Source organism: Dermochelys coriacea, chromosome 20 (genome assembly GCF_009764565.3).
Source record: "Dermochelys coriacea isolate rDerCor1 chromosome 20, rDerCor1.pri.v4, whole genome shotgun sequence".
Taxonomy (NCBI): domain Eukaryota; kingdom Metazoa; phylum Chordata; order Testudines; family Dermochelyidae; genus Dermochelys; species Dermochelys coriacea.
In genome coordinates, this window is record NC_050087.2 from 553865 (window position 1) to 579358 (window position 25494).

The 25494-nt window shown below is 43.0% G+C and overlaps 1 protein-coding gene across 1 annotated transcript in view; it reads left to right on the plus strand.

Moving 5' to 3' along the window:
* Nucleotides 1-25494, plus strand: part of DIP2B (disco interacting protein 2 homolog B) — a 135765-nt gene that overhangs the window by 76067 nt on the left and 34204 nt on the right. The window contains exons 4-15 of the mRNA XM_038378167.2: nt 3665-3790; nt 10068-10280; nt 13360-13509; nt 15425-15544; nt 16274-16471; nt 17503-17594; nt 18854-18964; nt 20370-20493; nt 21278-21387; nt 23304-23406; nt 24563-24627; nt 24979-25072. Coding sequence (XP_038234095.1) covers nt 3665-3790; nt 10068-10280; nt 13360-13509; nt 15425-15544; nt 16274-16471; nt 17503-17594; nt 18854-18964; nt 20370-20493; nt 21278-21387; nt 23304-23406; nt 24563-24627; nt 24979-25072 — 1506 coding nt within the window. The remainder of the gene's footprint in view (nt 1-3664; nt 3791-10067; nt 10281-13359; nt 13510-15424; nt 15545-16273; nt 16472-17502; nt 17595-18853; nt 18965-20369; nt 20494-21277; nt 21388-23303; nt 23407-24562; nt 24628-24978; nt 25073-25494) is intronic.

Here is a 25494-nt window from a genome sequence, read left to right on the forward strand (position 1 = left end):
CGCCAATCCATTGTAGTGAGTGACAAGAGGCAGATAAGCACACTATAGACAAGGAGTGGGCGAACTATGGCCCGCGGGCTGGATCCGGCCCACGGGATTACCCACTGTGGTGGTGCAGGCCCTGCGCCACTCTCAGAAGCGGCCGACACCATGTCCCTGTTGGCCGGGTGGGGGTGACGGAGGGCTCTGTGTGTTGCCCTTGCCTCCAGGCACCGCCCTCTGCAGCTCCTACTGGCTGGGAACGGGGAACCGTGGCCAGTGGGAGCTTTGGGGGAGGTACCTGGAGGCGTGGCAAGGGCAGCATGGTGCTGGCTGCTTCCTGGCCCCAGTGCGCGCCGCTGCCACGCCTGCACCCCACCCCCCAACTCCCTGCCCTAAGCCCCCTACCTGCACCTTGCATCCCTCCTGCACTCCAACCCCCTTCCCTGAGCCCCCTCATACACTCTACACTCCTCTTCTGCCCCAATCCCTTGCCCTGAGCCTGTTCCTGCACACCACATCCCCTCCCACACCCCGCATTCCCTCTCACACCCCAATCCCCTGCCCCGGCCCTGCATACAATTTCCCCACCCAGATGTGGCCCTCGGCACGAAAAGCTTGCCCACCGCTGCTATAGAAAGATAAATTAACGGAAATGTCCAGTGCCTCCTCCTGAAGGGAGCTCTTGAGTAGCCAGTTTCTCTTCTTCAGCTAGAGGGGTTCCAGCTCACCAACAGGTTCACTGATAGATCACCAATGATTGGATAATGCCAGAGTTTAGTTTATCTGTAGTGACTGGTGGTCCCAGGACAGAGCTCCCTTAGGGTATGTCTCCTCTGTGAGTAGACATCAGCGGTTGGCCCGTGCCAGCTGACTCAGGCTCATGGGACTTTGGCTAGGAATCTATCAGGCTTGGGCTGCAGTCCAAACTCTGGGACCCTCCCAGCTCGCAGGGCTTTAGAGCCTGGGCTCTATCCCAAGCCCACTCCTTAACAGCCCTGTGAGCCCAAGTCTATTGGCAAAGGCCAGCTGTAGGATTTTAATTGTAGTGTAGATATATCCATAGAGCTCCTCAGAGAGGTGGCTAGTGATCGGAGTTAGCATTGAAATAATTGGCAAAATAGTGTTGGGATCATAGGTGCTGACTCTGGGTGCTCCAGCCCTGGAGCACCCACAGAAAAAATTAGTATGTGCTTAGCACTAACTGGCAGCCAGCTCCCCTCTGCCCCCTGCGCCTCCTGCCCACCACAATCAGCTGTTTTCTGGTGTGCAGGAGGCTCCGGGGGGAAGGAGGAGGAGCGGGGATGGGGCATGCTCAAGGGAGGGGGTGGGGCAGGAGTGGGGACTTGGGGGAAGGGGCGGTATGGGGGCGGAGCCTGAGGTGGGATGGGTGTAGGAGCTTAGGAGGAAGGTGGGGGGGCGGGGCCTGGGGCGGAGCTGGTGGTTGAACGTGCCCACGCACGCGCACCCTCCCCCTCCCCCCCCCGGCTGGTGCCTATGGTTGGGATTAATTTAGCTGTAGCTGCCTACCAGCCTAGGACAAAATTTGTGTTCAGCAGCGCAGGGCAACCAAAGCCCAGTTCAGATCAATGACGTTTAGTTACCTGTTGCTCCCCAGACGAGCTGCATTCCACACTCCTGGAATCACAGACTGACAGGCACATCTGCCCAGGAGGCTAAGAACTGGTCTCATTTGTGCTCACATGCTCTGAACGCCTCTAAGGGGCTGGAAAAGTCAGACTCCTGTCCTGCTGATTTCCTCCACTGCTCAGGAGGGAGACGATTGGCAGTGGGGTGTGTGTAGAAGCAGGAGGCAAGTTCCCACTCTCAGTCTGAAGCTGGACTTGTTGCTCAGGAAAATGCACACCCTTGAGCACCATAGCTATGCCCACCTAACCCCCAGTGTAGACGCAGCTAGGTCAATGGAACAATGCTTCTGTAGACCTAGCTACCATCACATGGGGAGGTAAGAGTTCCTGCAGCAACAGAAAAACCCTTTCCCTTGCTGTAGTCTGCGTCTGTGCTGCAGGACTAAACAACATAGCTACAGCTCTGTAGTTATGCCTCTGTGGCACCCATCATGTAGACATGGTCTAAGTCACTTCACCATCTGTGTGAGGGGAACATATTTACCTCGGGGGATTGTGAAACTTAATTCACTTTTGTAAACTGCTTTGAGCTCCTTGGATGGAAAGCCCTATAAAAGCGAAAAAATAGCCAGCAGCAGCAGCAGTATTTTTTGTGCAGTATTGTGCTGTGATTTATTTAGGTTTCTTAAGGGCTGGTGCCAACACCTAAATCCACTGATTCAATTGACTGTGTCCCCCACTGAAGGCTTTCCTCTCCCATAATACAGTTCTGATTACCACTCCAGTGATGTGTGCCAAGAGTGTTGGCTCCGGAGTCCCAAGGTCACTTTGGAACCATGCATGTCTCCAGGATTCCAAAATTATTTTCCCTGCTACTTTTCTGAAATTATTCCCATAAAAGTACCCCCAAAAGAGTGAAGAATCTCTGACCTCCATCAGAGGATGGGTGAAAACAGTATTTCTCTGTTTTTTGTTTTGTATTTAGATTGATTTGTAGAAAAATAAATGCAAATAAACATTTTTCTTTTTAAAAAAATAGGTGAAGCTCTGACAGCTTCTTCTGACCGACGTGTCTCTAATTTCCCTTTTATTTTCCTCTGAGGGCAACAAATTCTACTAGGTTTTATTTCTTCTTCTTGTGTTGTGGTAAAATATTTGATTCCTAAACTTATGTTTACTTTGTGGCACTGGGGCGTGGACTGTTCCCTTGAATCCATAGGTTTGTTCCCTGGCCCTGTCATTGAATGACTGCAGTAATTCTTCTGAAGTTCTGTGTTAAAACTTTGGGCAGGCTGCTACTGAATGTGCAAAGCAGGGCAGGCTTGTTAAGTTAAAGGATTCACTGTATTCTAATGTTTAAAATTAAATGACTGTTTTGTTTTCAGCTGCCTTTGGTAGGATTTTTCTAACATAGCACAGTGGAAAATATTAAACTACATCAGATTTTTTTTTTTTAAAGGCTAAATGTGTCAGATCTTTTAAAATACTTCAAAGCTGATTAGTTCTATGGAGCATTGGCACCTGTGCATTTTTATTATTTATTAACCAGTTATGGTATTGCTTGGTGGCCAAACAGTTTGGTAACCTACTGTGCCAAGTGCTGTACTAAGATGATATAGAAAAACACAGCACACTACACCAAAGCTTGTAGTCTGAAAGACGAGATGTAACAGTTGGTTAAGACAGACAAGCAGGTTGGGATGGGAGGTTGGGGGGGGAAAGATTACAGAAATGCCATTTTCTACGAAATAGTTTCTAGAGAGACAAAGGGGTCTAATGGTTAGTGCAGGATACTTGGAAACAAAGTTCCTGACTCTTCCACCTGTTTACTCTGGATTGACAAATCACTTAACCACTGTTTTCAATTTTACTGTTGGGGAAAATACATTTCATAGGTGGGGTGGCAAAGCTTAATTCATTGTTTTTGAAGGTGCTGTGCGGTCTTGGCTAGAAGGCACGATGGCAGGGCGGTATTGTGGCTATAATATATGTAAATAAATCCTTTTTAAACTACATTTTATATAAATATAAATAGGTTTTTTCCTAATAGGATTTTACTTTTGCAAAACTAAGGGTGGTAATTTTCCATTTTGCAGATATTCACACAGAGGCAGTTCAAGCAGCACTGGCAAAGCATAAAGAACAGAAGATGGCCCTGCCCATGCCAACTAAAAGACGGTCCACATTTGTACAATCGCCAGCTGATGCCTGCACGCCCCCAGGTTAGCAACACTCTTTCCAGTTGTGGTTCTGAGAGGGGTTGAAAAATATCCTAACAGATTCCAAGCCAGGAGGCTGAAGTTAAATACCATGTTGCACTTTTATCTGGTATATAATTTCTACGGTTCCCTTGTCACATCCAAGTGGCTGATAATTTGCATGTTCAGGGAATGTGTGTTGAGTAACCCTCCTTTGCAAAGCTGATATCTCAGCAGTGCTTTACAATAGGGGAAAATAATTCATCCTCTGAGGCCTTTTAAAGTTCCAGGTGCGGAAGCTGAGGCACCTTCTTGGACTGAGAATTTCTCTTTTGCTTCCTGGATCCCTATTTCAGTCTCTTGATCCGTAAGAAGTTAAAACAACATTGTGGGCTTGTGTTTTCCTAAGGATAACACGCAGCATTCAAAAGCAGCCACTGGTTTTCCAAAGCTTAGTAATTTACAATTACTCTGAGTCCATGCATCTTTTTGAGGCATGGACTCAGAGACTTTCTGTGATCCCAGAATACTCAGTGCCTCTTCACTCCCTGCCTACTCACATGAAGTGGCTATCCTGAGCCTCAGCAATAAAGCTATTCACATAATTTGTTGCAGGTCCTGGTAGGTTTTCATCAAATATTAATGAATAAACTTTTTTCCATTTTTCAAGCAGCTTTGTGCACAAGGTTATGGATTGTAAATACAGTTGCACAACCTCAGACCATTTGTGCTGATGGCAACAATACCATAACCTCTGGGTGTTAGTTTCACACATTGTTATGTAATCTCTGCTCATTCTATTTTTTATATTTACATCAGTGCAATAAACCTGTTAGTATTTAAAAAAAACAAAACTCTCTTTGAGCCTGCAATTTATATAATCATGTAAGAATTATCCCAAGTTTATTATTGACTTGGTACATTCCAACTGTGTGTTCATCACTATACAGAACATAGAATAAGAAACTGGTGTTGCACCAGGTGGCCTACAAATGAATGGATGCTGAGTGCCTGATCTAACTGGGGGAATCCTTTCATTGACTTCTGCCCTTTGGATCTGTCCTTAATACTGATCATTATTTTCACTCTGCAAAGTCAGTAGGACAAGCCAAAATAATAAACACAAGCCTGCTGCCTCTTTGCACCATCAGATTTTAAAGGAAGGATCCTATATAACATTCAAGAGGCTCTTGTATAAAATGAGCCCATTGGCCCTGGGTAAAAGTCTGTAACTTCAAAATAATCTTACACTTGGTGCCCTGTAGTGAATATAATTTCAACTCCTTAAGAAAGTGAGTGTTCAGAGCCTCAGTGTGAGAGTAGGTTTGGGGAGTGGATGCATCTTTTTCCACAGGTGGTGTTGCTTTGTACATGCTCCCTTTCTCGGTTTGCTTTTTTTAATGCTGTGTGGCTTGCTCTTGTTTGTGAATCTCATCTGGAGGAGTTTGCCTGTAGTTAATCTCTGGATAGGTATTACCCTTCATTAAACCTGTCACGCTCCTGCTGCTATGCCTGTGAAATTCAGTCTTTAAACCCCCAAAAACCTAACCAGGGCATGGCAACTGGGAGCAGTTAACGAACCTTCCTTTTAATATTTTTGGTCAAATGCATAAATTGTACTTTGTGCGGCAGGGGAATTTAAATGTTTAGCTTGGTCGAAGGCTTCTAAGCTCTTTGTCAGTTTGTGACCTAATTATGTGGATATTCAGATTCTTTTAGACAACTTGAATTACTGCCATCTAGTTTCTCTTTATGGCCTGAAATTATTCACTAATGTCATGAGGTTATTACCTCAGTTTCCCCTTTTTAGGGGTTCTTTGTGCATAGATATTACTCATTCATGTGGATCAACGCACTATCAAAACCAGCAGTATGCACAGCAGGGATTAAAATTCAGCGGGCTTTCCTCTCTGCATTGAACCTTGCTGCACCTGGCACATGCAGCGAGTGCTGCACTACGCTCCCGCACCATGCATGGACAAAAGGAGTGGAATGACCTGGGAAAAAGGAGTGACCATCTAACTCTAGCTGGTCTGATGGCAACGCTTGGTGCTCAATGTCAGGGATCTGTATTTGTGGGCCAGAGCTCAGGAGCTGACTCACAGGTAGCTGGGTGTGAAGCAGAAGCAGCGTGTTCACAGCCTCTGGAAGGAAGGGGGACGTGTGTCTGCAGTCAGTGACCTCTTCTGACTGAACTACTCTGGGGTTTAGCTCTTCTGAAAGAGGCCATGTTGCAGGCCACTGGAGAGAATGAAAAGGAGAGAGTCTAAGGAGCTCAATGGTCCCCTTCCAATTTCTCTTTTGGAGAGAAAGGAATAGAAGAAACAGTGTGCTCACTCACAAATTGACAGATTTTTGATGGGCTGTATGAAATTAGTAGGAACTCAGTCCAGTTCCTGGTAGGTACAGTTATCCATATTGTCAAAAGCTACCACTGCTGTCTCTAACTGGCCCCCTGTAGTCAAAGCAGAAGTATCAAGGACTGAGGATGGATCTCCTCTCTTGCCCCTGCAGAGTGGGGTTTACACACAGGTGTCATCAGCTTGTGGGTGAAGCTTCTCAGCTCTGCCCATGCTGAACCTGTGGTATGACTAGCTGGAAGAAATTAGTCTGCTGGGCTCCATCACTTTTCATCATCAGCAAGTTAATAGGCTTTAGTCTTCTCTGCTAGTTCAGATGCTTGTGTAAGAGTTCCTCCTCCCAACAAGCAGATGGAGACAGTGCAGTCTCCTCCTGCTCATTTAAGGGTTTAGCAGCATAATAATTTAGGTGAATACTTCCATTACATAGACATTAGACCAGCGACCTTATTTAGCAAGCCACCAAATTTAATGATAACCACTACATCAACTAGAACCTTTCAAAAAACTGCAGAAGTCAACATGAAGATGATACTTATGTGCACAGGAAGGAAGGCAGTCTGAGCTGGTGTAGAGGTTCTCAAAACAATATTAAGAGGGAATATTTTTCCACGTAACTTTTTGTATAGCATCAGCAGTTACTTATACTTCTGAAAACACATTTTCCATATGGTACTAGGGACACTAATCTCTTTTGTAGAAAACGACAAGATTCTAAGTGCTCACCATTAAGAAACTTAACATGGAGACTGATAAACCAAACGTTCTCTAAGTTTACAGAGGTCACTGGGCTGTCACAGAATTCATGGCATTCAGCGCTTAAGCACCTGCTTAGAGTTTTTGCAAGAAAGTATCTACCATGCGCTTGTTTTGGACAGTGCTGTGTTTGATTTTGAGTTTAAATGTGTTTTTTAGCAGAACAGGTTACATACTCTTGTAAAAGATGCATATAAAGTTAACTTTGCCAATGCCTCAAATTATTTAAGCATAATTTTCATATCACTTGTGACTTTTGCATGGTGAAAACAAACAGGAAGTGTTTTGTTTTTGCAGTAAGTCTGTTCAGTTAAACACCAATCTTTGCTGTAAGTGCTGGCTGGAAGAAATCTATTGAATCACATGGCTGGAAAATGTGTATTGGACACTGGTGCAAATGTCAAATCCAGTGATGATGGTGCAAAGCATTCTGGGCTTTAAATGCTTCCTGCTTGATTTTTACATTCAGAGGTTGCTTCTAAACCTTCTGGAGGATGGTCGCTTCCCCAGAATCAAATTGACTTAACATGAAGCTTGTATGAACACTTGTGTATTTGGCAAATGTTGGGGTTTTGCACTGTTCAGAAATTTTTGCATGAGATTGTACCAGTGGACCATCACTGATTGCTTTAGATTGGGCCTGACAAATGCTTCCCTGCACATCACTGATAAATGGGTTACAGTATGCTTATAGATCTCACATATTGCACTGTCAGAGCACATAGGCATATTTAAAACATTCTTCCTGATCTGGGAAAATTCTTTCTGGAGTTGAAGCAGCAAAACACTCCCTACACTATAAAATATGTACTAATGCATATCGTATGTATTTTGTGGTATAGTGACCTTTGTATTGTATTCAGTGCAAACTCTACACTTGTTGAAATACCTACTTTGCAGTATCTAGTAGTATCATGAGCAAAGGGAGACACTGAATTCCTCACTGATGACAGGTCTCCTAAGAACCAATTTTAACTCATTAAAAACTCTTTTTTAAGACTGGCAAATTGGGTAATTGAATTGAAACAATATACCTAATTGCATAATTGATCCCATGGGGAAAAATAGTTAAACAAATTGGCTACAAACCCAATAACCCAAAACCAGTTTTGCTGCCTTTCTCAAATCAAGTTATTTTAATTTCAGACATATGCATATTAAGTTAAAACAAATTAAAATGGATTCATGGAATCTATTTACAACTGCAAGGGAGACTGTTCAATGTAGAACCTTGAGCTATATATTTCTTTTGAAAAAACTTATTCCTTCAGCAGGTCCAAAGGCCTCCACTGTTTAGTGAGTTGTATTTTAGTTTTATTATACTGAATGTATTGTTTTTGGCAGGTGAATTTCCAATTGCAGCGTTTCCTGTGGATAGCAAGATACACCTGCCATATGGCAGGACACGGACTAGCTGCTCCTTTGGATCTCTCTAGTTTATACATTTGATGTTTATATACTCTGTTTTATTCTGAGATTGAATTTTTACCTTTAAATGATTTGTTCTTTTATCAATTATCTGTTGAGAGTTACTCAGTAACTGTTGGCACTTGTGCCAGTGCTCACTGCATGGACCCAAAAGTGAACCATGTTCCCTAATCGGGGTATGATTCAAAGCCCAATGAGAGAGGTTTGACATCAATGAGCTTTGGATCAAGATCTCAATTACATATCCTATATAATCCCATGTTGAGATTCTGACTTGTTGCCTCATCTTGTCCCTGTTCTTGTCTCTTTAAATTTGATGTTGACCTCCTAATTTTGTGGTGATCTTTAAATTGGCAGTATGTAATACAAACCCAACAGCTGCCCACTTGCACCTTGGTATAAGGGTGGGGAATTGGCGCTAACCACTCCGTGGGTGTTGCCAGTGAACAAATGGATTCATGGTCTTGCTGATAGGTACCCTAAAGCCCTTAATAATCTGGCCCCTATTTACCCTACACCTCTTTAAGGCTGTGGAGGTAGACTGGTTTATCACTTGTGGTTTTGAGATTCCATCTGGATTGGGAGGGCAGCAGGATCCTTTTGACTGAGGGACTCAATCTGTGGAATCCCCCCCCCCCCCCCCCCGTATCTGTGGAGTTCACAAGAAGTTTTTTCTGTTAGACTAACTCCAACTTTGGCCATTTTTGACCTCTCTTTTGTTAGTCATTCCTGGTTTTTTCCTCTTCCCATTGGTTGACTGGCTGCTTCCCTTGTCTGCATGGCTTCCTGCTTTATTTCAATTGTCCTGACTTTTGTACACGACCATGGGCCCATTGTGAGTGAATACATTAGAACTTGATATTGATTTGCCTCTTAACTGCAGCCTCTTTCTCTAGTTGGGGGTTGTATCTTGCCTTGGCAAAGAAGTGGGCTATGATAAAAGTCTGACTCGTGGCTTTAGAGACTACTAAGGAGCAGGATTATTTCAGAACACTAAAATATTTAAAGTCAAAGTATAAACTATGTTTATATGTAGCACCATGCGTATTTATGGCACTAAATAAATAATGCAAGATCTTATGATATCTATATTCTTAGTTCATGGGATCATAATAGAGGAAATACAGTCTCCTTGCACATGCAGGATGCACACCCCCTGTTGTATGATTTTTTTCGAGGTACTGTTCAAATATGTACAGCAGCAAAGAGAATGCTATTCACACATGAATAGCTTTATGTGCTGGGGAGCATAAAGTTGCTGCTGTCTGCATGTATCCCTGCAAAATAGTTATTGCATTATAGACATTTGTCCATGACTTCAAACAAAGTTGCCCCTCCCAAAGGCTCAGCAATGACACAGGCTGATCCTCTGACACTTGGGTTTCCATTTCAGAATGACTGCTGCTGAGCAACACAGCAGACGGCTTAATAGAGAGTTTGAATGGTACAGTTATGAGGGGCGAGGGAATGCACTAACGGGTCTCCCTATGACGGGTATAACTGTCTGACTAGTGTTAGATTATCTTTGTAAGTTTTTCTTTACAGGAGTAAATTGGTTCAAACTGGGGATGTTTGCTGCTTTAACAAATTTTATATCCGTTTTGGCCTATGTAACCTTGTTGACTCCAAGTGTCTAAAGAGCATCCTCCATGTTGGGAATGTGAAGCCTTTGTCAATAGTAGGTCAATTGCCAAGGAGCATGCTAAGCGCAATGTGCTTTCCAAAGAGGCTAGATTCTCTGTTTTGATTCCACACAGACACGTCTTCTGCGTCCGAGGATGAGGGGTCGCTAAGGCGCCAGGCTGCTCTTTCTGCTGCATTGCATCAGAGCTTACAGAATGCTGAGTCCTGGATCAACCGATCTATTCAGGGCTCATCCACATCTTCATCAGCATCTTCTACACTATCCCATGGAGAAGGCAAAGGGACCAGTGGGACACTAGCTGATGTATTTGCCAATACTCGAATAGGTAGGAGCTGGGTATGAACAGCAAAACTAAAACTGCTTCAAGTTTAGATTGTTTTCACAAAGTTAGAATCCCCCATTGTATACAGAAAATTTGTAGTAAGGCATCATTCTGTCTCCGTGGAACCCCCTGGACTTCAGTAGACTCACCTCCACTGAGCTTGGCACAGGAGTTTGGAAAAGTGCAGTTGGTCAGAGGGAAATAGGAGCCTGCTGGTGTAGAAACGATCTCAGGGATGCACTTACAATGTTGACATGCTCAGCTGCAGAGCTTTCTTTTTGCACATAGGTGTTGCTAATGCTTGCGACTACCTGAAGCTATTTGCATAAACAATGCTGCCAAATGTAGGGGAGTGACTTCGGCCTTCATGTTCTGAGGCATGTCACAGCTGTATCTTTTCCTAAAGCAAGTCGGGGGGGTTGGAATACTTTGCTTTTTAAAAATTCTACTTGCACTATTAGACTTTAATAATGTTATCTTAGTATTTATTGTTTAAAAAAACAAAACCCCAGTGCATGCAGCCATTCATGAGGGAATTGCAACATCACAAATAAAGTTCTGACACAGATTTGAAGCCTTGACTATTTTCCAAGCTAGCTGTCCATGTTGCTGAGAAGGGGTGGGGGGAATTACAGATCTGGATACCCCAGGCTCAGTTTTTTTGATGCTCTGAGGTGCTGCTGCTGTATGAAATTTCAGGGTTTGTTTTGCTCCATTGCTCATCTTTTCCTTTTATATGCTCTTAAGGTTGTTACTGCAACCCAAGGGGATAGCTGTATCTGTGTGCTCTGTGCTTTGGCTTAATTGGTTTGGAGCAAGCAATGCATAGAAGAGTTGGTGATTTTACCAGCTTCACTTTACTCTGTTCCTTTGACATTTATATTGCTGATGGTTTTATTTCTGTTTACTGGGATGCAAGTGGTTTTTTGAAATGGAAAACTGCACATAAAATGTAGTCAGTATAATTAATGCTTTATTGATGCACAGCGGCAATTTAAAAACTGGGGAATGCAAAAAAAATTACAGTTGTGGAATCAGCATTCTGATAATGAATGAGCACTGCTCGCTGTTCAGTATCTGTTTAGTTGCTGTCAAATTAATACCTAATTTTCATAGCACTAGTTTTCAAATGATGCCCAATAAAATCTTGTACACGAGTTAGTTTAAAATAAATAACAGCAATCTTTTCATCATAACTCTTTGCATTGGCAACATGAAATAGATATGTTCATCAGATGTCAACATCTAAAATTGTATGCGTTAGAACTCGTGCATAAACAATTTTATATGAGAACCCTTTGGAGAGAGGAGTTAAAAAGTTCCTCCCTGGTCACCATTGCACAAAGCACTACAGAACCAAGGTGCTTGTTCCCACGGAGCTTAGGAGAGCCATAGGGTGGGTACATCCCCCACCAGCATAGTTCCCAAGATGCACAGGAGTGATGCTCCTTTCCTGTATGCCTCCTTCCTTGCATGCCATAGGAGAGGCACAGGTGTGGAGCTCCTCTCCTGCTATCCTTAGGAAGTGGGTGACAGAATTCCCTCCTCTGCACTGCTGAGATCTATAGGAAAGGATCCCAGTGCCCCAGATCTGCTGGTACTATAGAAAATGCCATGCACCAGCTGCATGGAAACTGCTGCTGTGTGCCTGGTGCAGTAGTAAGCTTTGTGCTTCTGTGCCAATCCAGTGCAAACCTGCAGGGCTCTTGATTTTTCTTTTTAAGAAAAACAATGTTTGTTGTTTGTTTCAGTTAGAAGCTGAAATAATTAATATAACCCTTTATGCAAAATGCATAACTTATAGCATTACCATCAATGAAATGTGAAACTGTAAGCATTAAAGAAACAGGAAATAACTGGTCAAAATAATTTTCGTTAATATTCTGATGCCCTTACAGATCACATTTGCTTAATAACCACATCGGTGTGTGAAAAATCCATATTTCCCATCATCTTAAACACAGGGATCCCTGTTCATGCTTAGAACTTTCAACTCATCTGTCTTATAGCTTTCATCACCCAGAATATTAGAGAAGTTGTGTGAGTTGTTTTACAGGCCAGTGTTAAGGTTGTTCCGTGAATCTTCATACGTCAGTATTGACAAAGTGTGAATTACAAAAATAATGAAATATTTATGAAAATTACCTTAATTTGGTTATTTCCAGTGTGTTCAATGCCTATATTCTTTTATAGTCATGCTCTAGTTGCTTTACATAAGTTATATATCTTCAGTAATATTAAACCTGGTTTAACAAGGCATTTGTGTAGGACAGTAAATATTGCGAATATAATGTAGCCATTTCTGAACTTTAACAATGCACTGCAACACAACGTGGCAGCTTAGGATAAAGTGAAAAATACCATATCCAATTAAACCCACAGAGGAGACTTAGCTAGACAAAACGTACTTAAGTGGAGCAGAGCGAGATTTAGCACTCCTGCTATTGCCCAAAGGATCTTGGAGTTTTGAAGCAATGCGAGTGGATTTCTATTTGACATCTCATCTGAAAGCTAGGACCTCCAACAGCAAAATGCCCCCTAACTCAAGGCTCTCAGTACTGACAAACGGAAGGCCAACATCACTTCATTGAAGCCTAGGTTTTTCTTGCAGGTCTATTATCAAATACTGTCCAGGTTCCACCCTGCTTAGCTATTGAAACTGAAGGGTACCACAACCCAGCATGTTTGTTTTCCAATCTCCTTGTAAGGATTACATCTATAACCAATGTTTTCCCTCTTGTTTAGTTTACAAATCTGTAACTCAGGAGGAAGTCATGCCTTGTGAGACATTATTATAGCTCAGGTTCTAGCAGGAGATAACACAGCAGCTTTCTGTTCTAGGAGTTTGACCATCAGAAGGCAAATTTTCATCTAAAAGTACTTTTTTTTAAAAAGTATCTAGTGTCTAGAGTTTGCATTTAGAAATCACCCTAAGATGCTTTCACAAAAGCCAGGGTAGCAGGGCAAAGCATTGTTGTTTTGTTATAGAGGACAGTAGCTGATGGGTAATTGACACCTTGCTTGGCCATTGGATAGTGGAAGGTGCACATTAAATTGAATATCAGTTTTCTCCCTTTTCAAGAGAATTTCTCCGTTCCCCCTGATGTCACTGCAACTACCTCCTCATCCTCTTCCTCAGCACGCCCAGCAACTATTGACCTTCCTCCATCAGAAATCGTGAAAGGCACACACAAGGGATCCAATCGATCAAGTCTCATGGACACTGCTGATGGTATGGAACCTTTCTGAGTACCCACAAATGAGAGCATGGCGTGGGAGGAGCTGAACTTGGGGGTGGCGGGTCAGTGACGTGTATGACTTTCAGAATGTGCTTATACTTGCTGTAGGTTCCTGAACCAATTCAGACTCGCTACAAACACACTGTTAAGTTTAAGTGGCTGCAGTGTCAGCTGTAATATACCCCCAGATTGTGGACACACCCTTTGCTGCCTACCCACTCAGGAAAAAAAATCCTGGAGAGCTGAATAGACTTCACCGCACACCCCAATCTCAACACACGTAGCTCTGTTGATTCCAGAAGTCCAAGACTTTTGGTGCCAAGATTTTTTTGTAAGTCACTGGCTCAGAGTTCTCAAGAGCCTACCTTCAACAGCTATTTTAGAGAATAACCGTTGCTTGGTGGGATGAAGCAGTTTTAATACTTCCCCAAATGTGCCTGAAACTAGGTTATAATTGCCTTTCAGGGAGACTGAATGTCTCAGAGGATGGGAGCTCAGAAGCTTTCTCGTCTAGATTGCTGAACCTAGATTGCTGACTCAGTTCCTGCCCTGTGATTTACATTCAGTGCCATCAGATGGCCTCTGAAGGGAATTTTCTTGTAGGAGGTTTCTTGGTCTAGTTCCTGATGGAAAAACAAATGAAAACAACAAACACCAAGGGCAATCTGAACAGTAGCTAAGAATTGAATGGGCCCTTCCCACTACTTCGTCAGATTGCTAGTGAGACAGATGCCGTGAGGGGACGTGTGGGGAGCTTGCACTGCTGATGTACTCTCAGGGCAGAATAGTTCAGTCCCCGGGGTGCTGACAGAAAAATGACCTGGCACCTTCCAGTGCTAAATTTACTGATATTGTGGTGGGTAAATGTCAAGCATCAGGTACAGAGCTGAAGTTATGAATAGTATACAGAGAAGGAAAGGAAGGCCTGGGTAAAACTTTGTGAGGAGGGGATTGATTTTTAAATGAACCCAATAAAAATTAGTCATGCTTAGGAAAACTGTTACTCTTTGGGTTGGGTTTTCAAAGGAGCCTTTATCTCCCTGCAACATCTAACTTCATGTTGAAGGTGCAGCTAGTAAGTGAGGGTAGCATTTTAAAAAGCTCTGCTGTCTTTCTCTTCAGCTTCTTGACTTTTGGTAACAAAGTCCAGAATTTATATGTGGGTTTGTTGCTTTTAAAATGCTGTTGTATTGGAATCCACACAAACTGAGGAGAGACTAATGAAAATACAACTCTTAACTACAGTTTTGGTACTATAAAGCTGGTGATACTGATCATAAACTGTTTGGTCTAAGTCTCTGAGGTAAAAGTGAAAAGAAAAGGAGTACTTGTGGCACCTTAGAGACTAACAAATTTATTTGAGCATAAGCTTTCGTGAGCTACAGCTCACTTCATCGGATGATCCGATGAAGTGAGCTGTAGCTCACGAAAGCTTATGCTCAAATAAATTTGTTAGTCTCTAAGGTGCCACAAGTACTCCTTTTCTTTTTGCGAATACAGATTAACACAGCTGCTACTCTGCAACCTGAGGTAAAAGTGGTGTCAGTGCTTGTAATTCTTACAACACCCTCTGCTGATCAAGTCATGCAATGGCACTGGTAGTTATTCTGAAGACATGCTAAGTTGCGTGCCACGTTTCACAGCACATGTAATGTACCAAAGACAGATGGCAATGAGACTTCAGAAAGGGAGGAGATAAGTTACTAACAATTTCTGCCCTCTTGGTTAAAATAGAACCAAGCCCAATAGTGTCTGTCTTAATTGGCCTTGGTGGTTAAGATTGTGCCTCTTGACAGGACAAGTGGGCACATCAGGAGAAAATAATTCCTTGCGAAGGGAGGTAGGAAATTAATGTTGCTAGAGACGACAAGCTCATTGATTAGCTGAATTCTTTCCCCTCCCCATTAGGTGTCCCTGTAAGTAGCAGAGTCTCCACAAAAATTCAACAGCTGCTCAACACCCTGAAACGACCAAAAAGGCCACCCCTGAAGGAATTTTTTGTGGATGATTTTGAAGAAATTGTGGAAGGTAACAACCAGCAAGAAATGCTCTTATTGCTCATGTGTTGTGAGCACAAACGCATGATGTTTATGCTGTTGTACAGAGTTGACTTAGAAATCGACTTCCTCTTTAAAGGTGATATGAGCACCCGTGGACTGTCCGTGGCCAAGCTCCAGTGGTAGAATGTAGTGATTAAAGTTAATCCATTGCCCAGTGGATGGATGGATGGTGTAACTCTCCGGGGCTGTCAGTCCAGCCCCTTACACCTGCACTATATTAATGCAAACTGCTTAGACTTTTTTACAAAAAGCTTAAATTGATTTTGAAAGCCTAATTTCTAAGGTCACCTGAACCCTAATAATTTCCCACAGGAAAAGTGGGTTGTTGGTTTTGGGGTTTTTTTGCATCAGTGACTTCAAAGCAACTTGTGGCTTGTTGGTTCAATACGGTGGAATTCCATTCTATTTCATACAAGTTTTTACTGCCCTCATTACTGCAGTTTCTGAGCCCCTTTCAATCATGCATTAAGCAGCCTGACTATTGTCACATGTAGTTTGTTCTCTCTCTCATCCTCTCCCCAGGGGGATTGTTGTTTGTGCAGGGCAGTGTTTTGATTTTGGCAGGGTTTCGTTTGGGGTTTATAAAAGTACAGGCTGCCTTGTGTTCTGTGTGGAACAGCATTTGTTTTCAGTTCTCTTCCCTGCTTGTATGTGAGCGGGGACTAACTGGATGTGGGGGGATTTAATTTTCTTTCAGTCCCGCAGCCTGACCCAAACCAGCCCAAACCAGAGGGGCGCCACATGACACCTGTGAAGGGAGAGCCGCTGGGAGTCATTTGTAATTGGCCTCCTGCCTTAGAAGCAGCACTGCAGCGCTGGGGGACCACACAGGCCAAATGCCCCTGTCTGACCGCACTGGATGTTACAGGAAAACCAGTCTATACCCTGACCTATGGTGAGTGGTGTATTTCTGCTGCTGCATCGTTCTTACAGTGCTGGGGTGTGGTAGAGCACAAATTGACAGCTGGCAGCCAGATTGGAAAAGCGTTTGCCCAAATTCCTGGGGTGTGAGAGGTTTGTAGACAAAACATTGTAAATCCAGCATGAGAGGTGAGATTCTGCAGGCTTCTTGTTGTAATGCGTTGCCCTGTTTCTGGTGGTCAGGCCCCTCCTTATACTGACTTCACACTGGTACAGCACCGTAAATGTGCAGGCACTTTACAGCACATGACAAGGTCCCTTCCCTCAAATAGACCAGGGGAGGGAATGTGAACACAGGAAGAGGGATTCCTGGAAGCAGCGGATTTGAAGGAAGATATTGGAGGTGGCATGTGACCCCGTTGGAGGCCAGGTTGGAGACTATTCTGAGTACAGGGGGAGCGTGAAAGGTGGAGCCAAGCCAAGAGTGGAGTTAACACTGATTGGCGCTGTGAGGAGCACAGGGGGACATGGAGCAGATACTGATGAAGTTTTCATTGATTCTAGAAATAGTTGTCGATTAAACATCCACTTTTGCTCTTTGTTGCCACTTAATTAAGAATCTAATTTGAGAGTCTGTGTAAAAATAGGAGACAGTGTTGCCTTCATGTCACTCTTAGATTTACCCAGTTTCTCTTTGTGATGATTAGCATAGCCAGGCAATAGCAAAACAGCTACTTGTGTCCTTTTTAAAGGGAAGCCTTAAATTTAATTTTTCTGAATCAAACCTGCATAAGGATTAAGTCCTGGGTATATATAAAGGATTCTCGCAGGTTGGGTTTGCCTTTGCACTTTCTTATTGTTTCATGAAATACTGCAGAGGACCGGGCATTGGATTTCCGGGTCCGTTTCCATTTCTGTCACTCATTGTCACCATGGGCAAATCACTGAATCTCTTTGTGCCTCCACTTCTGCAAAATCAGGCTTAGGATCCTTTAACTGTTAATACTACTTAAGCTATGATTGATTGATTGTGGAGTTGGCAAACTTCTTCTCTTTGTGTTTTAGGTAAATTGTGGAGCAGAAGCCTTAAGCTGGCCTACACGCTGCTTAATAAACTGGGGACTAAAAATGAACCCGTGTTAAAGCCTGGAGACAGGGTAATGAGCTTGGGAATGTTTGGTTCTTCCTGTGAAATGGGAAGAGGGTTTTTTGCATTGTCACTTGCCATGAATATTACAGTCTTGCCCTTTTAATAAGGGCGAGTGCATGACTCTTATCCTAGGGGCCCAGCTGTGTTTTAAAGAAACGTTTCCAAGCTGCATGGAAAGACTCCTGTCCAGCCCTCAGGAAGAGAACTCCTGGGCTGAGATTTTTAAGTGTCTGGAGGAGTCACTGGTGTGTGTGCCCCTAACTCCCCTATGTGTCTTTGAAAATCTCTCCTACACGATCCTCTCTCCCTAGGAGCAATGCCTGCAAAATGTCAGCGGTCTTATCACACTGCTTTTGATATTAGTGAAAAGGTTCAGTTCTCTCTCCTTCCCATTGTATGCATGTGTATATCTACAGAGAGATTAACTACAGCTGTATATGTATAGGAATATAAAAACACACACAGCCTTGTACACTGTGCAGAGCTTCCAAAGAGAAGACCTGTATGGGATGCTGTGCTAGAATCTGAACATGCATGACCTCCTTTTAAAAATGCCTGAACAGCTATAAAAGTTTATCTTTGTCCCTTTCCCACCTCTGAAACTAAAATGCCAAAATTCCTCACTGGACCCTGATTGGAGGGTTGATGATCATGCCAGCATCATGCTAAAGAGGATACTTTACGATGGACAAGTTGGTATTACATTGTTCATTTTAATGGACCCCACTTAAAAAAGAACCTATAAAGAGAATTTGTCCTAATAACCTACTCTGGAATATCGTTACGGCCCCTTTGAATCCATACCCATGGGAGGATCACACTAAAAAGTAAACTTCTCACATGCAAAAATACAATGCAGTAGGAATAGGTCTGTCAGAGGGGAAAGCTGTGAAATGAGCACATTTTAATAATAATCTTGGGTTGGTTTTGTAGGAATAACATTGCAAGGAAGTAAACGCTTTATTGAAAGAGGTTCTGCATTAAACACGTTTCTACCATCTACAAATTTGCTCTAAACCGAGAATTTGATTTTCATAAATTCTTAATTGCTAACCATGGTTTAATGTTTCATGTGTTAGGACAAAAGGGAGTTCAATGGATTTTTTGGGAACATTTTCACTTCATGGGCTGTAGATGGGAACAGCCATTGAGATTACCTTAATTCTTTTTGTTGAATTAAACAGAGTAATCACTGGGAATGTAACAAATCCAACTTTAATGTTGCACATCATATCTTCTCTAACCAAATACTTCTGTGAATTGTAGGTAGCCCTTGTTTACCCCAACAATGACCCGGTCATGTTCATGGTGGCGTTTTATGGCTGTCTGCTAGCAGAAGTGATCCCAGTGCCTATAGAGGTACCTCTTACCAGAAAGGTAACGTTGATGCATTTTAGAGGAGTGATCGGCTGATGTGGGATGAAAACCAAGTCAGACCATCAGCCTCTGATTTGATAGCGTTTCATAATGATCCACTGCGCCTTTAGCAGTTCTTCTGTACCAGCTCAGTGTGTAAGAATTATAGGCACGTGCCATTGCAGAGTCTAAAACTGAAAATTCTTTGGCTGCCTAGAAGAATTTTGCTGAACAGCTGAGAGAACAATGGATTTCCTTAGATACTGTGATGGACACATGTCTATAACATGTCCTTGTTAATCTCCCTGCAGCTCCCTACAGACTTCAGTGGGAGTTGTGAGTGCTCAGCACATCAGAAGAACAGTCCCTTATTCCCAGTCACTTCTTGCTGTATAATCCCTGCTCCCAGAAGAGGTTTTTCCTAATGTTGCTACATTATTGCCATTCTAAAAGCTGAGAAACAATAGAATTTCGTGAGAGAAAACCATGGTAGCATAATAATGGCAACCATACATCAAGAGTGGTGATAATGAAATGGTCGGTAATGCTGTGGGTTTCTAGAGCTTTGCTTTGCAGCCTCAACATGACAACTGCTTTGGTAACCAAATGAAATTAAAGCTTCTACCAATATTTGGCCAGTCAGGTCACTTGATCAGCTACTCATTCCAGTGCTTTTATCTTTGTGCAGTAGGGTTAGTCAGTTACGGGGGGACAGAGAGGGCATGTTTATTATTTTGATGTATTATTTCCATTTTCATTTTTTGATGCTTGTTTGAAGATTTAGTGCTTTCCCTAGTGAAAATAAACCATGTGAGTGCAATGGCTATATGCTGACATCCATATAAGTAGGCCTGTCTCACCACTGAAATGATCTGCCTTTCACCTCTGGCCATTTATGGTTATGCCAGTGCAACATTGTTTTTTCCCTTGAGAACCAGAAACTTTTCCCAGTATTCCCACTTGCATCCCTGGACTTCAGAATTAAGTGAAGGGAACAGACTTGCTAGGCAGAACATAAAGTTATCTTCCATATTTTTACAATAGGTTCTCATTTTTCTGTGGACTTTTATTTGCTCACAGAAATACATCTGTCACAGCTGCTCAACCTAGGGAACAAGTTCTGTCAGTGTGAGAGTCCCCATTACACCCAGCATACCTTCATAATGCATATATTGTTTTCTAGAGCATGTTAATATATGACTGTATCCATATCATCACTGCCAGACTGTGGTTGTCATTTGAGTTTCAAACCATTGCCAGATGTCCATGGGACAAATCAGATGAAACAATGTTTTTTCCCAATGTGGTCCATAAAGTTACCATCCAGTTACCAGAGCATTACCGTGCCTTGATTTTTGGTAAGGGTAAAGTTGGCTTCATACTCTCCCATCATCTGGAACTCTGTGGTTATTTTCTTTTCCTTCAGGATGCTGGGGGTCAGCAGATTGGCTTCCTCTTGGGGAGCTGTGGCATCACTTTGGCTCTCACCACTGAGGTTTGTCTAAAGGGGCTGCCAAAAACCCAGAATGGGGAGATTGTGCAGTTTAAAGGTTAGTTCAGTCACACTTTGGTTTTGACCCGTTCGCCCCAGGGCTGAACTCTAAAACTAGCCGTTAGAAGTCAAAAGCCATGTGCTGTTTTGCTCTTCTTTTGGTTGAGTGAGCAAGGTTTGCAGTGGGGTCGTTGCCTTGCTTGGGACTATGATTGCATGCACCACTGAGGCACAAACTTATGCCTGTCTCTGACAGAGCCAGTGCATTGCAGTGGAGATTTGGATGAGGCCACTTTAGAAACCAACGTTCTGCTGGAACCAGTTCAGCAGTGTTTGGAGAGATAAAAATCATGGTCTCTTTAATGCTACATCAGAGCTATATTTATAAACACCGCAGGATCAATTTGAGAGTCGGCAAAAGAGCCCACCACTCCTTGCAAGACTTAGATGCACTGGTTCATGGGAAGAGGGATGAGTTTGTCTAGCTAGTGATCTGCCTTGGGTTGATTTGTATGTTTGCAGTCATCTGATAATCCTAAACCAAGCATAGCTGCTCCCCTTGTCAAATTACATCAAATTATCAGTGCAAATTACACAGCACGTCATTTTCTATCAAATGATCCTTGTGGTTCTGTCGGAAGTAAACCCAATCAAGTCCAAATCACGTTTGGTTTTAAAGCTATGCATTTCCTTCAAATGAATTTGCATTTTGCTCATTTAACTTTGCTGCTGGGAAAACAAGCCCTAAGTGAAATGGGCAAATAATCACTTCTATATTTCAGATGAATATAAAATCTTTCAACAGATACAGGTCTTAAGATTGCCTTTGATTTCGGCTCTAGGTTGGCCCAGACTCAAATGGGTTGTGACAGACTCAAAGTATCTCTCCAAGTCACCAAAGGACTGGCAGCCCAACATCTCAACTGCAGGAACTGAGCCAGCATATATTGAGGTGGGTAGTGAATGAAGGTCAGAAATGAGCTTCCCTGGATTGAATTTAATGCACAGAAGCCATCAAAATGGTAGCACTTTTATGTGAGGTGTTTCAAACTTACCAATTTCTTGCCAAATCAATACACTTCCATCATGTACAACTTGCTATGATGCTTGTTTTTAGTCATATACCAGTCTGTGATTTTATTTGTTTGCTGTTCAAATGCAAAGGAAGACGCAATCTCTGCTCCAAAGACAAGTGAAACAATTCAGATACAGTGTGTGGGATGACTAGAGAGTGGCTTAATCTGACAGTGCTGTAGGGTTGCTCATAGGAGTGTATCAGCACATCTTAGCTAAGGCTTAATGCTGGGAGACTTGGTACAGTCCAACCTTTAGCTCAGGGGGCTCCCCTGTGCTCACCTTTTCATTCGGTCTGTTTAATTCTGTTAGTACTTGGTAACGCTCAGATTTCTGCTTTGTTTCACATGGCAACACTTTGGATTGTTCACTTCTCACGGTATGGCCTGTCTTCCTCTGTGCATCCCAGTAATACTAACTGGGAACTACTGCATCCTAAATAATATCAGTGTTTGGGTGACATCTACCCTACACGCTGCTTTTTCAGTTTGCCTTTTGTATTGATAGGGCATGTGCTCAGAAGTTACAATAATGCATTAAGCATGAGCAACTTTAAACAAGTGTCTTCATCTTCTCTCTCTTTGGATTTACCTGTACACGTTTAGGGATTGGGACTAGGCTATCTCCATGTCTACACATGCCCACCTTTACTTTCCATAGGATAGTCTTTCTCTCCTCCAGTGAATCCTGCTGATGCATCTGCATAGTTCCTTTTTAAATGTGACCTCATTCATTAAGGAGAAAACTTGCTCTGATTGATAAGGGCTTAGGCACACTGCAGCCTCCTTTATGTGCAGGGTCCAGAGTAATCAGTTTGATCCCAACTACACATATAAAATGATGGGGTCTAAATTAGCTGTTACCACTCAAGAAAGAGATCTTGGAGTCATTGTGGATAGTTCTCTGAAAACATCCACTCAATGTGCAGCGGCTGTCAAAAAAGCAAACAGAATGTTGGGAATCACTAAGAAAGGGATAGATAATAAGACAAAAAATATCATATTACCCCTATATAAATCCATGGTACACCCACATCTTGAATACTGCGTGCAGATGGGGTCACCCCATCTCAAAAAAGGTGTATTGGAATTGGAAAAGGTTCAGAAAAGGGCAATAAAAATGATTCAGGGTTTGGAAGGGCTACCATATGAGGAGAGATTAATAAGAGTGGGACTTTTCAGCTTGGAAAAGAGACGACTGGGGTGGATATGACAGAGGTCTATAAAATCATGACTGGTGTGGAGAAAATAAATAAGGAAGTGTTATTTACTACTTCTTATAACACAAAAACTAGGTTTCAGAGTAGCAGCCGTGTTACTCTGTATTCGCAAAAAGAAAAGGAGTACCCGTGGCACCTTAGAGACTAACAAATTTGTTAGTCTCTAAGGTGCCACGGGTACTCTTTTTTTTTACAAAAATTAGGGGTCACCAAATGAAATTAATAGGCAGCAGGTTTAAAACAAATAAAAGGAAGTATATCTTCACACAATGCACATTCAACCTGTGGAACTCCTTGCCAGAGGATGTTGTGAAGGCCAAGACTATAACAGCGTTCAAAAAGAACTAGATAAGTTCATGGAGGATAGGTCCATCAATGGCTATTAGCCAGGATGGGCAGGGATGGTGTCCTTAGCCTTTGTTTGCCAGAAGCTGGGAATGGGTGACGGGATGGATCACTTGGTGAGTACCTGTTCTGTTCATTCCCTCTGAGGCACCTGGCATTTGCCACTGTCGGAAAACAGGATACCGAGCTAGTATGGCTGTTCTTATGTTCTTATGTTTGTTGCTTTCCAGTACAAGACTAGTAAGGAAGGCAGCGTGATGGGGGTGACAGTGTCTCGTATTGCCATGCTGTCTCATTGTCAGGCTCTGTCTCAGGCTTGCAACTACTCTGAAGGTGAGTAGTGTCACATGGTGGATATGTGCATGAAGGGGTGAAAGCTCTGCTCGCTGCAAGATCATTCTTTCCAGTGCTCGGTTAGATGGATTTTAAAAGTTTAAACTATCTCAGAAATTAAAAATCTTAGCTTAAACGTAGACAGAGGTCAACCCATAATTATCTCCACCTCAGCCCATGCCCTGCCCAACAGGCTTAACAGAGAGGGACAAAAGGTGGGCTTTGCGGTGTGCATAGAGGTTTACAGATTCATGTCTTGGTGAACTGGGGGATGGGAGGGGCAAAATTGCACAAGCTTGCATAGAATATCAGGGTTGGAAGGGACCTCAGGAGATCATCTAGTCCAACCCCTCTAAACTTGAGGATCCTTTTTCAAAGAACATCATTTTGACATGCAACTGTATTCCTTTTGGGAGCCATTCCATTAATTTCCACTGCTCCTGAGGGTCAGTCTTCCAAGGCATTTGAATGATGGCTCTATAACCTCTTTCCACTCAACACCTCATGTGTAAGGAGGCTAGGACACTCCAATATTACAGTGATGAATGTGGTATAAAAGCCTAGAGATGCCAGACGTTATATTCTTGCAGCTGTCTGTAAGGGGTTCCTTCCCTTAAATTCATATTTTGTTTTAAGTAGGTCTTCTGTGTCTTGTCTTATTCTTTTTATTGTGCTCTGTGTATGCACCTGTGTGTACCAGTTTTGTATTTTCCATAACAAGGAGCTTGGAATCTATTTAATAATGTATAAGAGGGCAAACGGACTAGGCTAAACACTTGCTGTTTGCATAATGCCGCCAGTATGTGCTGCCATGGAGAGGTGTTTGCATGGTGTCTAAGTATATGTATGAAACGCTTAAGAAATAATTGGCACTTTGAGTTTGCCAAGCTTAAGGGAAACAGTGATCTTTAAATGTTTGTAAAGAAAATGCCAAGGTGAAAAAACAAGATTTGTGTCCTCCTCAGCTTCAAAGTTCCTGGCATCTGCCTGAAGGGAGCCACTTAGCCTGCTGGTTTGGGAGCCCAGCAGGAGCTGCCTCAGGGAGCTAACTTGACTTTGCATTGGGAAAGGGGCAAGTTCCAGTATCGGTAATACAGCCGCATCTTCCCAGTTATCTGCCAAATTTCTTATTGGTATCACAACTTTCCTCTTCCAGGTGAAACCATAGTGAATGTTCTGGATTTCAAGAAGGATGCAGGGCTCTGGCATGGCATGTTAACGGTAAGCTGGTGCTTCAGGGAGAAAACTGGCAGGATGGTTGTTCTGGGTATTTTACAGCCCTTCCTGATTACAATGTGAAGTAGTGTTTGAGGAGGAGAGTTGGGCCCAGTCTGCTCTCAGATCCAACTTTATGCACTTCCTTTGGAGTTAGTGCAGATCTGCTGGCAGGAGCAATGATGTCTTCTGCCTAGTCATCATACTCTCTGTTCATTCAAATGATGCTTTGAGATACTAACTGCAGGAAGTGCACAAGCTTTACTAGGCATTGGGGAGGGAAAAGGGGACTCCCATCTGTGATTTATATTGGATATATTTTGTTGGCCCTTTCCCACAAATCTCTCTGCTTTCCAGAATGTAATGAACAAGCTGCACACCCTCAGCGTGCCCTACTCCGTGATGAAAACCTGCCCACTCTCCTGGGTGCAGAGAATTCATACCCACAAAGGTAATGCTGGCATTCCTTAAGATTCTAGCATCTGGCTTTCCAGATGAACATTTGTGGGGCAGTGCACTTCTATTTAAAGCTTGGGAACCTGCCTGATTGCTAGTCAGAATCCTATCAAGTGGCCCAAAACGCTGGATTCTCTTTGATGTGTGCATAGGACAGGCCACAGAGAGCTTGATGCGGAATCCACAGGTTTGTATGTTGCAAGATGGTGCTGGTAGGCCAGGGGAACAGCATCAGCATGCAGGGGCCACTAACCCCAAGCCCTAGCTGAAACACAGGGAGGGCCACAGTCACTCTTCCTAGTATGTAGTAGTAGTTTTGACCTGGCAGTGTAGGTGCCCTACCTGCACCTCCCGTCTCAGAGGAGAATTCCATCCCTGCAACCTCTTTTACTTAACCTTCAAATGGGCAAAAGGATT